This window comes from Centruroides sculpturatus, unplaced genomic scaffold, assembly GCF_000671375.1.
Source record: "Centruroides sculpturatus isolate CEXI.00-Female unplaced genomic scaffold, Cexi_2.0 scaffold229, whole genome shotgun sequence".
In the NCBI taxonomy this organism is placed as follows: Eukaryota; Metazoa; Arthropoda; class Arachnida; order Scorpiones; family Buthidae; genus Centruroides; species Centruroides sculpturatus.
The window spans coordinates 461,204-484,106 of NW_019384527.1; the positions used below are offsets into that span (position 1 = coordinate 461,204).

At 35.3% G+C, this 22,903-nt stretch overlaps 2 protein-coding genes and 2 non-coding genes across 4 annotated transcripts; 1 reads left to right on the top strand and 3 right to left on the bottom strand.

Moving 5' to 3' along the window:
- Positions 1 to 10,004: 10,004 nt before the first annotated feature.
- LOC111622912 lies at positions 10,005 to 10,673 on the bottom strand. Its single transcript, XM_023365372.1, has one exon. The coding sequence runs from the start codon at positions 10,671 to 10,673 to the stop codon at positions 10,005 to 10,007; it is 669 nt and encodes a 222-aa protein (XP_023221140.1).
- Positions 10,674 to 12,043: 1,370 nt separating this feature from the next.
- On the bottom strand, positions 12,044 to 12,127 carry Trnay-gua. The gene is given in 2 exon segments: positions 12,044 to 12,079; positions 12,091 to 12,127. It is a non-coding gene; the product is annotated as a tRNA-Tyr (tRNA).
- A 299-nt stretch (positions 12,128 to 12,426) lies between these two features.
- On the top strand, positions 12,427 to 12,508 carry Trnas-gcu. Its single transcript has one exon. It is a non-coding gene; the product is annotated as a tRNA-Ser (tRNA).
- A 2,616-nt stretch (positions 12,509 to 15,124) lies between these two features.
- Positions 15,125 to 22,555, bottom strand: LOC111622885. Its single transcript, XM_023365343.1, has 6 exons — positions 22,496 to 22,555; positions 21,986 to 22,252; positions 16,573 to 16,737; positions 15,773 to 16,501; positions 15,400 to 15,499; positions 15,125 to 15,330 (listed from the first exon to the last, which is right to left on the bottom strand). Exons 1-6 carry the CDS (start codon positions 22,509 to 22,511, stop codon positions 15,225 to 15,227), a joined length of 1,383 nt encoding a protein of 460 aa, XP_023221111.1. The 5' UTR covers positions 22,512 to 22,555; the 3' UTR covers positions 15,125 to 15,224.
- Positions 22,556 to 22,903: the final 348 nt, after the last annotated feature.

Genomic DNA, 22,903 nt, shown 5'->3' on the forward strand with positions numbered 1-22,903 from the left:
GTAATCTTCAGAGAAAACTTTACCATTTAGAAATGCTGTTTCTACATCTATTTGATGAATATTTAAAGAATTTTGACAGTAGTAAGACAGTAACAACTTTAAAGTCGGCATTTTAGCAACAGGAGAATAAATGTCATCAATACAATCAGTTTGTTGAAAACCTTGTGACCTTTCGGGTTGGCACCTCCTTGGTGCCCTGTCAGGATTGACACCACCATCTTTATCGGAACACGGAAAATGAGACGGAAACTATTGCGTGACACCGTCGCGGGAGCGGTCCCGTCAATGGACGGGCGGATTCGTAATATCGGATCGAGAGACAACATACGGAAGTGACTCGCACTACAATTCAAACGTAGCAAAGATTTAATTAAAAAAAAAACATAATGTGTATTAGGTACGATACAGAATTCTAAGGTTAGGTCGCGGAGAGAGAGTTTACAGAACAAGCGCGAGTTGTATAAATACCTGGGGATAATATGTCTGTTCTCGTAGGCACAAAGTTGGTTGATTATTGGTTGTCTCATGAGCGTTGAGACTGGTTCCGATGAGGATTAGGTTCACGATAATATCCATAGCACAATGATAGCACACAGTATCCAAGAAGATGGGCACTGATTGATGATATTCCGATATCCGATGGGCACTGATGGATGATATTGGGAGTAAACATTGTGGGTTTTCTGTGTCGGAAGGACAGACAACGACTGACAAATTTCAGCCGTCTCTGGAGATATTCACCGACGATTTCGGCCATGCTGAGGTTAATAGTTCACGAGAAAGCATCATGTTGCCTTCGAGAAAATGTAACGGGAGACTTTCTCAAGTAGCTAAGAACAACAATTGTTCTTAACAATTGTTGCTTAACTCGCTAAATGTTAATATTAAAGACTAGGTCTGATATAGGAATTTCTGCTATCTCACATCACTCCCGTTTTTTGAAAATCGAGCTTGTTCGTGAAAGTGCAAGTTTGATTTTAGATGGTGATATAAGAACATTAATAAGTTGGGCTTTTACTCTCTCTCTCTCTTTTTTCTGTTTACATATGGGCAATAGGAGTACAAATTATGAAAACAAAGTTTATTATTGTTTATTTACTGACTAGTATACAAATTTAGCTTACTCTCTCTCTCTCTATTTGTGTTGCGGTTAAAATAAAACACTCAGACACTTGATAAATGTTGTTTTACTAAAGATAAACTTTGGTTACAAAAAAAAGAAATTGGTTATACATACGAATAATATTTATGACATGGTTATAATGGTTGTATACTTATTTTATATAGTAATACAAATGATATATAGAGGAAGGGATGAAGAAAAGTTATGAGATGGAATTTCTAGGATGGGAAGTGGAGAGGGAGGAAGGAGAACGAAATATAGGAGTACGAGAGGCATGTGGGATCATTTCCGGAGGACTAGTAGTAGTAGCTTCGATAGAATTAAAGGATTCATTGGATCCAATAGAGGTTGGTTCTGGTCGAAAATGGCGATTGGCGTCTTGGTACTCTTGTTCTAGTTGAGGCGGCACAGAATATCCAATTGGAAGAACTATTGTAACTGGACGAAGGGATCTTGGTCGCTGAGAACAAGTGAAACGAATGGCTGCTCAAAGAGTCTTGACATTGACTTCCTGATCATGGGTTATGGTAGATTCTTGATTGGTGTGAGTATTGCTGGTTTCGTTATTATTATTCATCTATTGTGGAAATGTTCAGAATGAATTTAAAGCTATTAGAACTTTCGAAAAATTGCAAAAGTTCGAAAGGAATTGCAAGAGAGGGTGAGGAAGGATTTGTGGGTGATGGAGGAATTCCGTATTTCTCATGGATAACTGAGGTCCAACAGAGAGTATGATCTCCTTTTTTTAATTTGAGGTTGTAGATAAATTTAGCATAGGAAATAGGATTGTCTATAAATTGAACGGTTATTATAAAAGATGGGTTTATAGGAGAATTTTTGGTAATGGTGATGAGAAATTGGTAAAGATGGCACTCGAGTACAGCGGCCCAGGTGCCCTCAGGAATTTGAAGATCTACTCCTTGAAAAAAATTGATGGTTGGGATACAATAGGTATCTGGGGGTGTCCTATTGAAAGTGGGAAAGGAGATGCATTCTAGCTCCTTCCCAGGTACAATTTAAAGATTGAAAAGGACATGGAAGAGGTTGGAAAAGACAAGTTGCTTCGTGTTGTGTGCGGCTATCTTCGGGGCGTACTTTGGTACATCCAAAGGAGTGGAAAGCACAAAGGGATTGCATAGTGCGAAGAATTTGCTAGGTAAGAAAGTTTCTTATGTATCCTGGAGATTCTCTAAACGTGTGACATTGGGAAATTCGGGGTCTACAATCGGGACAGACAACATGACCATTGGTGCACTGGTAGACTGGTGCTTTTAAGCGGTTATAGCATATAGGGCAATGAAATAAGGCGTCCAAAGAAGGGTCCATTTTGATGGGTGTATGCAGCAGGGAATATTCTGTACAGAAGAAAGGAAGATGCAAAAAAGTATATAATACTAATAGGGTAATTATATCTAAATGTTAAGGATATGGTTATAGCAGGTGATGTTTACATAAGAATGGGTGTGCGGTCTCCCGAAGAAGGGGGAGATATTTCGGAGTTTCGTGTGATTAAATTGGACGCGCGTTGGACCAGTTCTATGGTGGGTCTGATGCAGCGGGGTTGCGGTCGAGGGTAACGTAGCCGTAAATAAATAACACTGAGGATACTTCCTATCCCAAGAACAGCGATGAAGGCTGACACAATAAAAATGGTGGTAGGTGTAGAGACTCGGGAAGAGGGTTTATAATTTGGTTGAGCCGTAAGAAGCTGTTCCAGATCGAATTCCATTTTGGTTAGAGATTTGTCGGCTGGTAAGATCTCTGCATCTGTTTGCATCTCGGAAGTTAAACTGAGAAGTTGAGGTTGTGTCAGTCGAGTTTGGATGATTTTTAATTCTGTTTCATTGATAATATTCTCGATAGGAGGAATGATGAAATGATTCATAGTTTCGAGATGGATTGCAGTTTTCCTTTGAAAATACGAGGTTAAAATAATTCCGGGAAGATATCTGACACAAGTTTCAGGAAGTATTATTATACCCGTATTGTTTATTTTAGAGATGGTGATTGGAGGATCTTTCTCGTCGTTGGAGGAACATCGAATAGTTAGACTCATAGATAACCAAGGAACATGGACTTATTATATTCCTACTGGTTAGGAATAGAAGAAGTCCAAGTTCCTTGGTTACATTACGTCGGAAAATAGGAGAATAAGCCCTAATTAATCGTCGAGGACATAATTGATTAATACATTTCTTATTTCCCAAGTATAAGGAATATTCGCAGTTCTGTCTTGGCGATTGCCAGATAGGTACGCTGCGTGAGCACATGGCTACAGGAGTCGTCTGACATTTCATTAATTTATGATACGGTAATAACATATACGATTGACGATTTCTTGATAAAGCGATAATTGGATAAGAATTGTTATAATAAACAAAGGATTGTATAGTAGGATATACAGGAAGTCGTACAATTTCGTAGATATCAAAATATCCTGTGGGAGTAATGAGAGGTATTTTGGCAAAAAGGCAGAGTCTTTTTGGTAATGCTATGGCTGTAGTAGATGTCCATTGGTAATATTTGAAGATTGTTTCAAGGCTGGGTGTTTCCAAGAAGGAATATCCTTCGGGCAAATGTAATTGTATCTCTTTGAGGGTGTTCAATAATACTTCCTTGGGAAGAAAATAAGTGCTTAGTCGGCCTTGTTCCAAGGTTTCGATGGCATTTCGGATTTCAAGTATTAGAGTTCAAAATTCTCTGATGGAGAACCCGGTAGATCGAACTGTTGATTCCACTGCTAAATGATATTGGTGTTGGATTAATGTTTCTTCGATAAGGATTTGCTTTTTTTATTAAAGAATAAATTTGTTGTCGGTTTGTCTTGGCGATTCATAAGGTATCATTGAGTAAAGTTGCTTGAGACTGGAGAAAGTGAGTAAATTCCATATTTGTTTCTGATAATTGCGCTGTTTTTCGTTGAGACATTCAATATCTTTCGAGGTGGCTGTTCCAAATAGTTTTTTTGTGAAGCTTTCTCTCGAAAGCCACAGGCTAACAATGGGCCAGATCTAAAGTACGACCTTTGGCCAACGGTAAACTTTGAGAATTTCAGTGGGGCAGGTAAATATTTTCAGTTCTTTCTAACAGTGCCAGTAATATAGGTACCCATTGTATATAAATATCAAACAAGAGGAACCGACATAAAGAAATTGTCTACAAAGAGATGATAGCCTTTTCTGAGGTACGACCCCGTCTCAAGCAGCTTTATTACGGCGCTGTACCCTAGACCAAATTTAGAATTGTCCTTTTCCTGCTTAGTCCTGGCCCCTTTATAAGTGAAAAAACTCAAGTAGTACTTAGAGACTGAGTCACACAGCATCCAAAATTTTATGCCCCACTGATGATGATGTTTTTTTTGGAAGGTACTGCATGAGCGAGGTTCTATTTTTCGTACCAACAAGGCTCTCATCCACACAAATTTGCTGGTGTGGTGTGTAGTGATGCCGGAACACTCTGTTAGCATGATCTACCAGAGGTTGATACTTAGCACAAGAATCGTATCCTTGTTCCCCTGGGTTGGATAACTTAGTGTTATTAACGAGAAGGAAAAATCGCAACAAGTGATAAAAGCGGGTTCTTGGAAACATGAAGAAGAATCTCTTCTGGAGGAAGAAGTGGACCAGTAGGATGCTATATAAGGCTTTTTGATTAGACCCATGTTCAATATACATGCGAGAAACCCCTTTATTTCAACAACCGAACTTTTGGACCAGTTCTTCAGAGAAAGCGGTACATTATTCCCCATGCCATTTATCACTTTTTGAGCGTAACGATTTGATTCCGTTACGATTAGATTGAGCAAAGTAACGGTGAAAAAAAGGTTGAAATACGCAATCGGTGGTGAATCTGGCAGTGGCATGTGCTTAGGGCCAGCTAGCTCAAGAAAAGAGAAAGGAAGAGAAGTAGGTTGCTCGGGAGATAAAACCTCCTGATAGTCTTCATCATCACATGGGTAATGGTGCATATATGGTGTTGGCATGATCATACCATGCCAATAAAAATCTACTGGTTGACCTTATGGGTATGGTGCATAGGTCTAGTAGATAGCGGATTGGTGTATTTAAGTCTCAGGGCCTACTGGTATGCTCACGCAGGTACAGTAGGGGTGGTGGCGGGACCTTTGGGACGGGATGTATGTAGGTCAAGGGGGCGGTCAAAACAGCTTTATTAATAAAATTTAACTTCATATTATACTTTGACAAGAATTTTATGAATCAAAGACACTATATAGTTTAGTCATAGCTTACACTTAAATATATTTTTAGTTTCTTTAAATTGTTATTGAATAAAATGGATTATTCTTTATCATATTAGAGTACAAAAATTACCAAATGATCGCCTAAATATCGGGCTATAATATAGCTAATTAAATGATTGGAATAAAGTAATTTGACATTTGATGTAGGCGTTAGGCGCCATCTCTTAAGTAAATTAATAATTAAAATTAAATAAATTTTAGAACCTTCTGGAATAAAAGAACTGGCCCAGGACGAGGCTTGAATCCAAAACCTTCACTTGCCGTGCGGTGCGCTTGCCAGTTACGCCACCCGAACTTTTTTTTTTCAAATAATTTTATTATCAGAACAATATATCCTTTATACAGAAACTATACCAAACTGGATGGGTATAGAATAGTTAAATATTTACATTTAAAATATTTAATAGTTTACAAGAGCATTACAGGTTTAATTGTAGTGAACCATTACGTTCCATAATAAGTCCAGTCTTTATCCAGTTTTCTTTTTCAATATTTGTAAAGTTCTGCTTTTTGTACTCTAGCAGTTGTCTCTGGTTTTCCATTAGGTTTTTAAAAATAAAAAAGGTTATTCCTTCGTTGGTTTTTTTGTAATAGGATAGATTTCTGCTTGTCCAGATTGCGTTTATCACGATGATTAGTATTGTTAGTTGCTGTTTAGTCTCTGTATACTCACATTTGATGTCTTCTATATTGTGCGTTCGTGTTAGAGAACATTTGTTACTTAATGTTGTTCAGAGTAGGTTCGTGTGTCTGCATTCCAGGATGGCGTGTTCAAGCGTTTCTTTGTTGTAGCATATGGGACAGTCTGTGCAGTTTTTAAATTTTTTTTTGCTTTCTCCATTCGTTTGTCTGTAGGCAGTTATGATGAAGTTTCCAAAAGATGGTTTTCGCTTTGCTAGGGATATTTAGTTTTGAAATGATTTTAATTATATTTTTACTTCTCAGATTGAATTGACATATACGGTTTTGGGGTTTCGGAATAAATTCATCTATTACTTTATAATAGAGCTCTTTTGGTGTTGATGTAAAGATGATTTCATCGGAGAAGTTTTCTTCATTGTTCTGTAGCATCGTACAATTTCAAGCAGTATTGTTGGTGGTCTTAGCCTGTGTATTTTCTCGGTAGTTATGACTATATTTGGTATGGAGTTGGAAAAATGCTTTCGCTAGGCTAGTCCAGATGCAATATTTGTGCAGGTTATTTATTAATTTGATCCTCTGGATTAAGGTTTTCAGGGAGACTTCCAATAAGCCAGCTCCTCCGTTTTCTAAACAATTATATAACGTCGTTCTTCTTATCGGTTCGAAGTTTGAGCCCCAGATGAAGGTGGCACATATTCTATTGATTTGCGTCACCGCTCTCTTGGGGAGTGGTTGCGTGTGAATAAGATACCAAAAAGGGCCTAGCAGTTTGATATTCGCTAATTTAGCCTTTCCAGTAATTGAGATATTTCTTCCTTTCCACATGTAAGAGGTCTTTCTTACCTTCTCGATGTCTTTGTTCCATTGCTCGTTGCTATTCTTACCTATCAGTATTCCCAAACATTTGATATTGGTCTTGGACCAGTTAAATCCTAAGTAGTTTGATGAGAGATTTTCCCAGGCTCCAATCCAGAGCCCTTTGCACTTTTGAGGATTCATTTCCGTACCAGAGATATGTTCAAATTTCTCGAAAACTAGACTCACCATCTTAATACTGTTTATGTCAGTGAGGAACAACGTTATGTCGTCCGCATAAGCAGTGTATTTGATCTCGCTGTCAAGATTGTTTTGAAGGCGGTATCCTTTGATGTTACTGTCAGCTGTAATGTGGTGGAAAAGGGGTTCCATGCAAATAATAAAAAGAAGCATGGATAATGGGCAGCCCTGGCGTACAGAACTGTACAGGTTACATTTGTCTGTAAGTTTTCTGTTAACTATTATTTGGCTGGTGGCGTTTTCGTAACACAAGTTTATCCATTTGAAACAGTTTTCTCCAATGTTAATGTGGTTTAGGACCGACCCGAGGTAATCGTGCCCGATATTATCAAAGGCTTTATGGAGGTCTATTTGTAGAAGACCGCATGTATTGTGACATTGGCTGGCTAATTCGTAGATGGATTGAGAGAGAAAAATGTTAGAGTGGATGGAACGGTTTTTATGCCACAGGTTTGGTGCTCGTCTATGATCGAGGGGACGCAGGTTTGAAGTCTGGTGGCTAGGACTTTAGTGAGGATTTTGTAATCGGTATTGAGCAGTGAGATGGGTCTCCAGTTTGTGATTTTCGTTAACTCTTCCTTTTTGTCGGTTTTAGGAATGAGGGTGATTATTCCGTGATTGAAGCCATTTATCAGTTTGTTAATTTTTATAGCGTTGTTGATCATGTTGACGTATCGTTGCCTTATCAAGGGGAAAAATTGTTTATAAAATTTAGCAGGTAGCCCATCCGGTCCTGGTGATTTGTTATTTCCCATGCTATTTAGCGCTGTTTTGCATTCTTCGTAGGTGATGTTTTTATTTAGCTCAGTACTCTGCTTATCGTTAAGCTTTGGCATTCGAGACATGAAGTCTCGTGCTTTTCCTTCGTGAAAACTTTTCCTTTCGAATATTTTTGAGTAGTATTAGTGAATAAATTTTGTTATTTCTTCCTCATCAGTTATTATTTCATTATTTCCATTTTTTACTGTACTGATTGTTTTATATTGATTATGCTTTCGTTCCATTTGATAAAATTTCTTGGACGATTTGGTTTCCTGTTCACAAAGCTCTGCACGAGATCGGATAAATGCTCCATATAGACGGTTCTCGTGATATACCTTTAGTTTGGCTTTTGCGTCCGCAATGGCTGTTTGATGCTTGCCAGGGTATTGGATTTCGTCCATATATGCCTGTTTCAGTTCCCGTATCCCGTTTTCGTATTCTTTACGACGTTGTTTTTCTTTATTTATACTTATCTTAACTGCGATATTTTTAATATTTTTTTTCACAGTTTCCCACCAATCACAGTCGTTTTCTCCCGTGGTGTTAAATATCGTTTGGGTTGCTTCAGTTAGGAAGTCGACTTCTTTCAGTAGATTTACGTTCATTTTCCAGGGTATATTTACTCTATGTTTGGGTTTGCAGTTCCTCTTTGTTAAGTCGAGTGTTAAAATAACATCGCTATGATTAGTTAAGTGATTCGGAATGATTTTGCATTCCGACGTTATCTGCTGGAGGTGACCAGAAATATAGAATCTATCCAAACGGGAGTGAGATTTATTCTGATGGTATGTGAATTCACATTTATGAGGGTTCATTTTACGCCAGATGTCAATTAAGTCAAACCGATCTTTCAGGGTCTGGAAAATTTTAGTTTCGCTTTTATTGCAGGTGTTTCCTATTCTGTCTATATCTTTCTCGACGAAGTTGAAGTCACCGCCTAATACGACTTCGTTAGTGGAATCCAGATAAAAATCAAGGATATTGATAAAGTCACGTCTTGCTTTCGGATCTCCTGATGGGCAGTAAACTGAAATGACTCTCTGTATTTCATGTGAAAATTCTATATCGCAAAGAGCCAACCGCCCGTGGTCGTCGTGTGCCTGGTATACGATATTAATGCCATGTTTAACTAGAATCGCCGTTCCTGCGTTACCTCTGTTACCGTGGGACCAGACACCTTGATAATACTTGTTTATGTTACGGGCAAATTGATGAAAATTTTCATTTTCACTAAGCATTGATTCCTGAATTAATGCAACGTCAATTTTACTAGTAAGAAGTTTATGAATAAAGATTTGTTGTTTATTTTTGTTGTTTAGACCGTTGATGTTTATTGAGAGAATTTATAGCTTATTCATTCCGGCGGGATTATCATGACTTCCGGCTCGTTTGTTTTGATATTCTCTTCTTTTGTGTTCTTATCATTACTGTTATTTTCTAATTTATCGTTTTCTAAGGTCGTTTCCATTTCGTTCGTTTATTGTCGATTTTATTCCTAAACACGGTGGCATTCCAGTTGTCGCCAAGTCTAGTATCTTGCAATAGAGCCACGTCTATGTTATTCTGCAACAGATACTGTACTAAAAGGTCCTGTTTGTGGTGAACGTTAAGCCCGTTTATATTAACCGTTATAATGCATAGCTTGCTTCGCATCTTGGGGGAACAATCATAACCTCTTATTTGTTAGTAACCGTTGTGTAGACGTTTTCGGTTATCCCTGAAAGAGTATCGTCCGATGTCATTAAATTTTCGCATTCCATTCTTTCTTGGTTTAATGTGTTTAAAATTTTGAATTTATTCGTAGTTACGACAATGTCTGTCGTGTCACAACCTTTTTGAGTGTCTGGTCTAGGCTTGACTTCATTATATTTAATCGATGGAGTCGCCTTAATTTTCCTTTGTTTGTCAGGAGGGCTTCCGGACGAATTTTGTCTCTCGTCAGTGCTTAGTGGTTTCCTGTTAAATTCTTCTTTGTTGTTTTGTTTGACTGAAGACGACGCCTCGGGCTTCGTCGTTGCTGAAACGTTGGCATTGTCTCCTCCCCTGTTGCCTTATTGTTTTCTGACTCTTTGTCTACATTACCACACCACGTGCTTTCGACCGTTGTTGCCGAAGCATACGTTTTTCCAATACAGTTTTCGGTTGAATGACCAAATTTTTTTACAAGTTTTGCACTTTTTCGAGACAGTTTCTTCTGATATGACCAAATTGTTTGCATCGATAACATAGTAGTGGTCTGTCCGCGATGACAACCGATCCAGTCATACCTTTCACCCTTATAAAATACGGCAATTCTTCAATACTTATTCCTTGTTTCAGCTCTAACCATACTCGTCTTTTGTTCGTAAGGACATGTTCCAACCCAGGCACTGCCGATTTTAAAAATTCGCACTTTACAATTCTTCCATAATTTATGAAGTGTCTATTAACCAGATCATGTGATAATACTGGTGTTAACCAATGTATATTAATAATCACTTTCCGGTTTTCTATAGGAATAATTCGACATTTCCTACCTTTAACTTGTATTTCTCTCAGATTTAGTAAAGCACTTGCGCTATTTTCCGTTTTCATTCCTATAATGTAGACATGAGTCACTACACTGGCACCAAAGTGTACGATGTCTTTCAAATCGATAACACTTCTAAGTGAGGGGACAAAATCTTCGATGTCGTAGGGTCCGTTTCCGGGGTCAACAATTAACAGCAGCGTATTTCTCCAGTCCGTGTCATTTGGAAAATTCAGTAATCGTAAAATATCTTGATCACATAAGTAACGGTGGCTTTCGCCACGTAAACTTTGAACTTCGACAGTTTCAAAGCGCGACATTTCACGTCCTACTCACACCGCGGTCGAACCGGTTCTCGTTACGCCACCCGGACCCCAAGCGAGTCTTCGCTTCCAGAAGTATATTAGATTTAGATATAACCTTACTTGGTTAAATACATGGTAGTTCTTTTGAATACATGGTATTCGTACTTTTGAATATATGGCAGTTCTTGTTACTGTTATGAGAAGTTTGGTACAAATTTAAATTTTTATTAATATTTTAAAAAGCAAATTTCACTTTTTACAGGCTGCCGATGAAAACTGGGAACAAACGAAGAACCATCGTCATCAAATGAAAAAGTGTTAAATGAAGGTGAGGTTACAAAGAGATTATAAAAAATTTTCCGATTCATAAAATAATTTGTTCAAAAATTATTAAGGAATGATTTAATGTTAAACTCATTGTATTAAAATCTCTTTAGGTTTAGTAACTTAAAATTAATTATTACAAAATCTCCTCTACTACATTTTTTTTACATTACATTTAGTGGAGCACTCCCTCTGACCTGTTGCATTAAATGCTACTGGCTTGAGGTACTCCTCTTTTAATTAACCTGCTTCGCATACGCTTTGCAGGTAGTTAAGATTACATAGTCGCGGTCGTAGCCGCAATACATTAATACCCGACAATTCTATTTTTTACATTAATTATATTTTTGTTGAGTAGAGTATTTGATGTCATTAATTTAACAATGAACTATGACAGAAATTTTTATGTTCTGTTTTTATAACAAGTTTTTATAAATTCATTGAAATAATAATATATGTTAACATTATTTATAAGGCTACTTTTCCTAATAGGCCAATTGTAACCTTNTATTCTCCCGTAATTTATAAAATGTTTCGTCACAAGTTCGTGGGATAGTTCGGGAGGGAGCCAGTGTATTGTGGCTATTATTTTCCGGTTTGCTATATTTACTATATTACAAGGCTTACCTTTTACATTAATGGTTCCTTTATTAAGAAGAGTTTCCGCCGTAGCTTCATTCTTAAGCCCGATAGTAAAGACATGGGTCACTACAGATGCGCCAAAATGAATGATATCCTTTAAGTCAATGACTTCTCTTAATTCAGTTACAGAATCTTGAATATTGTAAGGACCGTTTCCAGGATCGACGACCAAAAGTAGGGTCTTACACCAGTCTATATCATTTGGAAAGTTTAGTAATTTCATAATTTCTTCATTCGATAAAGCACTTCGATTATACCGGGTTGTACTGGGCGAGTTACCCATGATTTCGGAACTAGAAACAGGGAGCGAGGCCATCACACGTCCACATACAACGCTGAGCTATCGACGGAACGAATATAACGTCTGTGAATTGGTTCTCATAAGTTTTGACGCCGAACGTGAGAAAAAAACGATCAAGTCCGTCGAGGCGGATTTGAACCACCGACCTATGGATAGCTATAGCCACTACAGTCCACCGCTCTACCAGCTGAGCTATCGACGGAACGAATATAACGTCTGCGAATTGGTTCTCATAAGTTTCAACCGGCACTATTTCAGCTGGTTGGTAGCAGTACGCTGCATTCATCCAGTGAGATAAAAAAGCCATATCACTGCAGAAAAGATGCCACATCGCCCGAATCGAAATCAAGTTGCTGTGAGACAGTGTCCCGTATTATCGACGACGCCATCATCCGATCACTCGCCACGCTACTACAGCCAACATTTTGAGTGCAACTCTTATTGCCAAGTATTGAGTGGTTGGCGAAAATGCATGTATCGAAAGATAGGGCAGTACTTCAGGACGAGGTGGCCGAGCGGTTAAGGCGATGGACTGCTAATCCATTGGGTTTTTCCCGCGTGGGTTCGAATCCCACCCTCGTCGATAACGTGCCTTTTGGCTGCGTCTTCTTTTAGGCTGCGTTTAGCTCGGAGTGTCTTACAATTTCCAACGCACGCGAAGAAAAATCGTAATATTTTTCTTTAGCCTTGTAATTTTCCTACTCTTACTTAAAACTTTTTCAAAAGTCGATCGCGAATATTTACGCATTCGTATACGACGAGCCGTATTTATACGAGTTTTAACATCCTGCATTTACCGGTGTCCCACTTCATCCTTTGTCGTGCCAGTCTGCTGTGTGAAAAGTTGTCCAACGACATTTGGTGACGTCACTGTCGACTCACTATGTAAGTTGAAGGCGGCGAACATCAATTAGTTTGCAAGTTCGCTCAATGACAGGATAGTTACGATTGTATAAAGTTGACGTTCCAGGCTAAATTACTACATTTGTTTAAACTCAATACAAAGTGAAGGAGTTTTAAGTGCAGTTGTTTATTAATATGGCAGCTCGAACTAACGATTAATTTCTCGGATGATATCTTGAAAATTTCGAGTCTCATTTACAGGAAACATTAGGTGAAATTTTGGGAGAACTTCAATATTTTACTGAACGCCGATGGCATTGGTCCTCTAAAATCACAGATAAACAGAGTTAAGTAAAATTGGCTGTATTTGTTCGTTTTAAATAATAACTAAATAATATCAGCTGCAGGTTTCATATGTTTATTATAAGAAAATGTGTGCAAGTTTTTATTTTGAGTCTATAGTCAATTAAATCTAGTTACAGTAGATCTCTGTGTGTGTCAAAGTTAAGCAACGGAACTCACTCACGTGGGTCAACCACAACCATAACTTTACGCAATTTCTTACGGGACATGGTCGCTTCAACAGCTACCTTCACCGCTTCAACCTCCAGGACAGAGATCTCTGCGACTACTGCGGTGACGGGAGTGATCACTATGTCTTCCATTGTTTAATGCTTCTTAAGAAAAGGCTCACCATCTTGACGTGTCTCCATGCAGGCATCACTTGGCCCTGCAGCCACCACATCCTACTTGAAAACAGGAAACTATACAAACTCTATCAAACTTATCAATACCTACTAGACCATCACTCCAGTTCACTGCTTTTTCCCATTCTCAACCTGACCCATTGTCAAGCTGACGTGATTGCGTGCACTTCTTTACATCCTTATACTTGGCTATACTGACTTTATTTGCCTCGGATAAATCATGTATATATGTATTTATTCTGTAATTACCGTACATTGTATAGTCTCTAATAACTTTATTTGCTTATTTTAATCACTTCTTTATTGTTACTGTAATTATGCAACAACGTTTTTACTCCTGTGTTTATATCATTTTATTGTCAATAGTATGTAATTTCTTAATTTTATTTTATATTTTATTTCAATTTTGTATCCATATGTTAACTCATTTTATGTACCTAATGTACTATATATTTCCTACCCACCCCAATTGTGCTATGCCGTATTGCAGATGTACCACGTACAGTACAGTACATATGTTTTAATAAATTGAATTGAATTGAATTTCTGTGTGTGTATTATAGATTGATAGAAATATAGCTTATTGCAACATTATATTGCCAGTTAAATTAAACTAATGAGTGGTCAACATTTCCAGTACATTAATATACAGCATAAAATTTTAAACATTGAAATATTTAAAAGTAAAACCAGAAACATCAAGAAATGTATTTAAAAAAGTGCTCAGGGGTATATTTTGTGTATAGAGTAGTAATTTTGTGTAAACAGAGAGTGGTGTCGTTTGTCGTATCTTGAGTGGGGTTCGGCTTAATAAACATTTTATTCGTTATTATCATTTATTGTTTTTTTTTTTTTTATAAAACATGTCTAACTTCGAAGTTAAGCTTACTCCGATTTTATAATAAAGTGTTAAAAGACTTTTAAAATGCATATAATATGACGATAATTCCTTCAAACTGTTTATAATGAAATAAACTGGAATAATTAGTAATGAAATAAATCTATAATGAATGCACTGCCAAGTGTGCGTTTGAAATCGAAATATTGTTTTATTAAAAACGACATTGGCATCGATACCAAAACTGTATCTTATGAAAATTCTTGATCTCACTTTTGACGTCGAAAATACTACTTGATGTCCCTCCCTGATATCAAGACTTTCCATAGCCAAATAATTACGAATGTAAAACGTAATCATTGAATGAAGGTTTCAAACATTTTTGTCCTTTGTTTATAGTACATCTAATATAAAAGGTAATAATTTGAAAATGATTAATCTACACCTTGATGACGGCAGCTGCTGTACCTGTAATGTTTACAGATATGTTTTTGGAGACTTATTATTGTTTAAAATTCAGAATTTATATTTTTGTTTTTATGTAGTAATGCAGTTTTCATTTTATAAATAATATATTACGATATTGTCTATAAAATTAAAATTTTGTCACGATTACGAAATGGCAGTCATTACTTTGTCAGAACAATATAATGCCAAAAACAATTAATGCAAATGTTTCTTACTCATATAATCTTTTAATGCTGTGCAATATATTCAGTTTCCGATGGATTAATACAGAACGTTTGTAAAATAATCATTATATTTTATTAAATTACTGTACAATAAAAATTTTTATATATGTTGTAACTTATAATTTTATTGAAACATAACAAAAATTGTTGAATAGTTAATTAATTATAAATAATATAAATATATATAATAATTAAGAGTCAAATTTATCCAGGATCTGTTTATTGCAGATTAGAAAATGATAAATCCAAACCTGGATTGTTGCTATTAAAATGAATAGCAGAACGGATTAAAGTTTTGTCGTCGTAAGTTGACAAAATCTCTCTTCTGCAATGATAAAACATATTAAAATTAAAACAAATAATTAACATTTAAATATAAGGAATGATTTTATACTTGTAGAGTGATTGCGGTAATATTTCAGGTCCATTGCAAGGTACAAAATGGACTAAGAATGGGCATCTTTCATTTAATGATCCATAAAATTCTGGATTATCTGTAATTTATAGATTATTATTAAGCCTTAAAAAATCTTATACATATATAATTATTTGTCCAATATTACAATTAATTTTCTGAACATTTATATGTTATTTGCTATAAATTTTAAGGACTTATCACATCACAGTTTTTTAAAATAATTGGAAATTGAAAACTGTGGTGTGATAAGTCCTTAAAATTTATAGCAAATAATATATAAATGTTCAGAAAATTTATGAAAAGTATATTTTAAACTTTTATAATTATTTTAGATGACACAATTCTTTACCTTTTGGTACTTCAGGATAAGAATAGGGAGAAATGGGATTGAAATGGCTGCCAACCATAGCGACATGACTTGGTATTCTTTGTCTTGTTTGATAAGTTTGAAGAAATCTTCCATCGTTATTTACATAACTTTGTTCGTTAAGTAACCCGTTTCGATTTCCGAAATGACAACCATTCGATTTGACATAATGCAAATAATTATGATGTTCAACAGAATTTAATCCGACAAAACTTGAACTTGGATATTGTGGATAACAACATAATTGACCTCCAGAACAGCAGTTTGACAACGAAATGTTGCATAAGTTCTGCACAATGTACATTTCATTTTTAACAATACTTTGACTATCACAAAATTGTTTTGCTGATGCTTGATTCATTTCTGGATCATTAGATTCCTTAATAAAATCTGTTGTAGTAGAATATTCCTTAATTTTCACATTCTGCAAATCATTCTCTTCTTTTATAGTCGTGCTGAAGTCGACATCTCTTGTTTCCTGCTGAGAAGAAGAAAGTTTTGACTTTTTAGGCTCTTGAATATATTTGTTATAAAAATCTTCAGTGAAATACTGAATTTCGGAAGTAGAATCTTGTAAATTGTAATTTTCGTGTTTTCTTTTCACCGAAGTATATTCGGGATAAGAACTGAACAATGTATTTTCTGAATTGCGTATGTCAACAGGTTCAGAAAGTTTGGATATCTCTTTTTCTTGTACTTGTTTTTGTGCAACTGTTTATAAAATAGAAATTATATTAGCTGCAAATTTTTAAAAATATCTAAATAATACAATTAAATCATACATAATTCTTTTTCATTAAATTCTGCTGATGGATTGTCTTCAGATTTATTTTTTGATGCAACTGAAGTAGGTGTATGCAGCGTATTACATGAAAAAGCATTCTTGTTCAGTATCGCTCGCTTGATTTTCTTATTCTTCCTAGCCACAAATGAATTATATTCGTAGTCTGAGGAAATATATATAATGTTATAGTATTCTATTTATATTTGGTCGGCCGGATGACCGAACGATTAAGGTGGCAATCTACGGGACTGAATACGGATGGAAACAAATTTTCGGGAGGCGGTCTATTTGGATATAAAAGGATCCGCCCGTCGACAATCCGACCGCTTCATTGTGAGCAGAGCCAAACCCACAATGGACTTACAAAAAGTCCTTCTTATTCCGGAAAGATTTTTAAAAAAGTACCCTACGTTTTATAATATAAATAATTTAAGACAAAATACAAAAATCAAGAAAAATGGATTCATCCAAAGCGAGGGACAAAATAAAGAACGTAATTTCCTCTGTTAATTTCGAATTACCCTTAACGAATACACTGTGCCGCTTTCTTCTGTTATAATTATAAGTTAATCTTTAACTTTAAAATTTTACGCAATATTTGTATTAGGGAATAATTTCTCTGATGAAAAAATATCTAATAAATTCTACCATTTTCAGAATTTGTACATTTTATGTTTTTACCCAAATATGGCAATTCGGTTCCCTCTGAAAAAACTTGGAGATTCAATATTATTTACAATGCAAAATCGAATAAATAAATATAAAAACTAGATAATCTGATGTGCAAGTCATTATTATCATTAAAAGAAGATACGTGTGACAATTTTATTGGAATAAGATTTAAATTTTATTAGCTGCTAATTTTACGTTTTATTTTGTTTGGTAAGAATTTCAATTTTTTTAAATAAGCATAATAAGTAGTAAATAATTAGATAAATGGTATGCGAGAATTCGTTTTTAGAAGTTTTTGAAGGATTGTTTAAAACGGATATGCAGTGCTTTAACTTCAGCACAACGAGGATATCCAGCTGAAATGACCCACTGGCGTCACGGCGTACTTCTTCAATACGACAACGCTCACCTCACGTCGCTAATTTGACAAAAAATGCTATTACAGAGTTCGGTTTTCTCTAGAATAGCATTTTTGATCAAATCCGTTCCTCTTCAACAATCTGCGAGGCGTTCATTCAACAATGACGTGAAACTGAAAACGTAGCTCCATGAACTCTTCAAGTCAAGAATCAGTGATTTATACGGTCAAGGCATTGAAAAGAAGTTAGTGTAAAGTTGGCAAGAAGTCGTGAACAATAAAGGATAATATATTTTTTTGATTCACTAACACAAGATGTGTTACAATTTCACTAACACATCCTGTGTTAGTGAATCAAAGAAATTAACAAAACACGATTATTGACTGATTTGTTAAAACTGTTGATGAAAAATAGATTAAAATGCGCAATTATTTATTGTTACGATGCTGCAATGCCGGGCTGCAATGTTTAATTATACAGTATTTTAAATATATTTAATTTAAAATACATGCTCTCCACCTTAAATTAGTAGTGTCTTGCTCCTGTACATCACAATTTTACTGTTAACAATAGAATCGTGCCGGTCATCTATCTAACTCCTTTCAAGGGAAGATTTTTGAATTAAAATAACGTAACTTCCGGTTTGTGTCGAAAGTTTGTATACAGTATAGCTAATCTGGGCCTCCTGCCCAAAGAATTTCCATATCTGGTCGGACTTTAATCTGTCTAACTCTGTTATTGAGATTAAGGAAAGACAGACAAACAGATGGACAGCAGTGGAAATTTATAATTTTTAAAATATTAGATTTATATTATACTTTTTAGTATATTATCAATAGGTATTTTTGTTCTTGATAAGTTTATATACTTGTGATTAATTTAATGTCTCGGTCTCTGATATAAAAATTTATCATTTTTTGTCATTTATTGACCTGTTATTGAAATATTTCTCATTTGTTTTTTCTATTTGTTTGTTTGAGTATTTTATTGTGTATTGATAAAGTCAAATAGTCGAAACAAGCTAATTGTTTAATTTAGTTTATATGATTAAGTGAACGCCAGTCTGATTGTCTTGCAATATGGTACCACTGTAGATTGTTTAAAATTTATGAAAGCAGAAATAGAATTCGAACTTATATCGTTCATTCGGAACGATGTGAGTTCGAATTGTATTTCTGTTCTCGTGAATTTTCATGGACACATCAATCTCGGTCGTTCAATCCATATTATCCGACATTATTGTAATGTAACAAAAAAATGAAAAATGGCAGAGGTAGTAAGGCGCTAGTCTGCCACTCTGAAGAATCTGGGTTTGAGTTCAGGAGAACCTATAAATTTTTCAAAAATGTCATGACCCGGATACGTCGGGCCTTATCCTTTACCACTAATCACTCAACCACACTCAACTCGAGCCTGATCCAATACTGAGTGTGGTTGAGTTCCGACAAAGGAAAAAAAACAGTTAGAAAAAGAGCAAAAAGTTAAAAAAGTAGGCAAAAGGACAAGTTTCATAATGTCTTATATGCTGTTTCTGGGTATTTTTCGACTCGTCCTGATTCGATTCCGGGTTTCCCAGAACAGTAAACTGCTACCTTGACCGATCGGCCATCCGGCCGTTGGTCAAGGTAGCAGTTTACTGTTGTACAGTTTGCATTACTGTTACAGTGTACAGTTTGCATTACTGTTAGTAATGCAAACTGTACACCGAAAACAATATTTTTGTCTATTTTTCACTAACTTACACTCGTTTTTGCCTTTCACACATTTTTGTCTATCTAAAATCAATCCTTCATGTAAAAATGCTACCAAAATTATCTCGCAATTACAAATATAAAAAATATCAATAGAACTATACATCCCTTTGAATACAAACGAAAACGAAGAAATTAAGAATGAGTCGCTTTATTCGCGTACAAATGGCTTTCTTTGGCGTGAGAGAGAAAATTGATACAGATAGTACGAATTACCTATGTATAAATGTTCATGTCCCGCAAGTAATTTTCGATCAATATAAAGTATCAATTTAATGAACGCACGATTAGTTCTCTCAAACAAAATCACATGTGGCGATGACCGCTAATTTATAAGCTTAATCTATACTCTTTTTATCTAACCCATTAATAATTTTATGTATCGTAAAATAAATTAATAATAAGTGCAAAATTATTTATTACTTGCCATTTACAATTTTATAACAAAAAATCACAGCAGTCTCCTCATCTTCCTTTTCGGTAATAGATTGAAGGTGAAAAGGATTGAAAAAAAAGACTTAGAAATTTGTCTACTTAAGTTTCAAATGAAAATAGTCCTGGGTTATGTCGTCTTTATGCAAATAATGCATGATTTTTATGCAATAGATTGACAAATTAAATCTGAGCATTTTTGCTGATGGTATGAAGTTATAACAGCATATATTTCTGTCTTCAAACATAATTTTAACTCGGAAAATTGAAGAAAGAAATTCTAGCCCCATTCTGTTTCGGAGTTTTGTTTTTGTTGCAGTTACTCGTGAAAACACTCTTTCAACTATAGTATTGTTAATTGGCACACTGAATATAATCAATGCAAATTGAGACAATTCTTCCAAAACGAAACCACCAACCGAATTTAATGGTTATTGCTTTGCACCAGAAATATGCTCCATCTGTCGGTATGCCATGAGAAAAGCAGCCCATTCTATCGTCAGCAGTGGAATTTACTTTTCCTTTTGGAAAAGTAAATTTGTTTTTTTTTAAAACTCACTCAGTACCGGCAACACGAATGTTAAATATAATTTGTTCGCGGCAACAGAATACATAGCAGATAATTTTCTCGTGTAATATCTATCACAGTGGAAGAAACCATTTTAAAATGGAATTGTAAAGCATTCCATTGATGTAGGATTCTCTTTACGCAGTTGCTTCTTGCTGGCCACCGTGTAGGAGAAAGAGAAAGAATTTTTAAGAGTTCCTAGACATCGTTTATCAATTTGTATAGCTCCATATAAGAATCACTGTGCAAAGCAGATCTGTGAAACCAGCTATGTTTCTCTGAGCAAATAATCTATATTTCTAGGCAATTCCTCTGATGCGTGTGAATAAGATAAATGAAGAGAATGACAGATGCACTTTATTAATATTATATTTAAGTTATCTTTTTTCATGTGTGTGTAAGAGAGTTGATATTACCGCACAGGTTAGATGCACCATTAGTTGCAATAGCAAAGTATTGTTGAATATTGACACCAACATCAGACAAAAAGTGTTTAACAGCATCATGCAATGCCTCCGCAGTAGTAACTGTGATAGAAATTAATCCGAGGAATTGAGATACTATTCGATTATCCTTTGAGTTATTATATCTAATACACAAGCATAAATGTTTCACACAAAAAATATCGGTTGATTCATCAATAAGAAAAAAAAAACATGATTCTTAATAATAGCAGAGCACTTAGTTCTATACATTTTAAAATTTTTCGTAAACCGCCATCGATGATGAACTCGACGAAGGAAATTCATTTATACTAATTCTGTTAAATGATCAACATTTCTAATGTTTTTATGGCAACAAATGCAGCAAACTTGAGTTCAAGTGTAGTGATCATACACTTTTGAGAAAATACGGTTGTCAACCTTTGCTGAGCAATAATACTACGTGCTTAGCTTCGTGCGAAGTTATGCACACAGCATTCTTAATGTTTTGCAGTAGATGCATGTTTGCTTCAGTCAGTTTTGAGGCTCTGAGATACACTTTACAAAGTTCACATTATGCTTTTTCACTAGTTCCTCACTTATTTAATTAATCCATTTGCTAAATTCTTTATTTGCGTGTCAAGAATTTTGGAAGTTTTTATGTACTTCCCATTATGCTAGTATGAGTAATACAGTAACACAATTAAATTTTCAATGTTCGCGTTTACACAATACCGTTCAACTAGTAGACCTAGGTATAAATTAGAACAGCAACACGGTCAGTGATACTGCAACGGCGCGAACTCAACAAAAGTCTAGTTTGCCAGATCTGAAGATAAAAAAGTAGAGTATTTTTAAGATTTGTAACCCGCATATAATTAAAACTAGCCCAAAAAAGTACAGTGTCGCCCGATTTAAAATTTTTGCAGGGAGGTACTTAAAAAATCACCCAATCCGCTACTTGTAGCCCAATTTGGCAACATTGGTAGGCTGCCACCTTAATTTGGCAACATTGATAGGCAACATTGGTAGGTAGCCAACCGCTCGACCACCCGGCCTCGTAGTTGCTACGGTTTAGAAAGCCTCGACCACCCGGCCTCGTAGTTGCTACGGTTTAGAAAGCCTTGATGGCTTTCTAAACCGTAGCAACTACGAGGCTTGATGGCTTTCTAAACCGTATAGTTTCACTGAAATTCAAGAATATTACCTGGATATTTACGTCGATGTCTCCATTTGGCAAATTTTGCTTTCATGTAATATTCATCCTTAACACCTTTACTTAAGCTTTTCCATAGTTTTCTAAGACGCATATTTATTATTTTATTATTCTCCTTGATATATTGTAGTGACACTTGCTTTCTGTATTCTTGTGAAAATATCATAAAGGCATTAAGAGGATTAGGAATTTTCCGAGGTTGAGATGGAGGATAGGAGTTATCATTTCTATTGACGGATTTAGACAGTAGATCACATTCTAAAACGAAGAGAAAGTTCATTAATATTTTCCACGATTATTAAGAATAGTTGATGATTCACACAATTATTAAGACGTGAAAAATAAAATTAGCAGTAAGCTAAAAAAAATTCATGTCTAGACAGACTTGATGCTTAATTACGAAAATTCTAATTTAAATTACTATCTCAAATTTAATCTCAACATAGGAGGAACACTACATATTTTATGTTAACAAATACAAGAAGCATGTAATATTCTTACCAGATCCTGCTTCCATATTTATGTTTAATATTAATGTCTAATACAAATTCAAAATAAAATTCTACCAGTTATTTTGCATTTAAATTCTAAGAATATAAAAATAGAACTTCGAACGACAAAAATAAAATCGAAAGCATTCAAAATTGCTAATATTGTTCGAGCTTATTTAATGGAAAAAACTTAATTTTGAAGATAGGGATGGATTTTATTTTAAAAAATGTAAATGCTAATAACGAGAAAAAATCGTCAATTCCGACTCTACTGGAGATATGACACTAATCCTTTTCTCTCTCCACCCCCATCTTTAATCACCAAAAGTTAATAGCATCAATTCAATCCCCCTAAAAAACAAATTCCCTTGCAAAGTTTAAAAAATTTTCGTCAAAAAGTATAGGAATTATTAAGCTT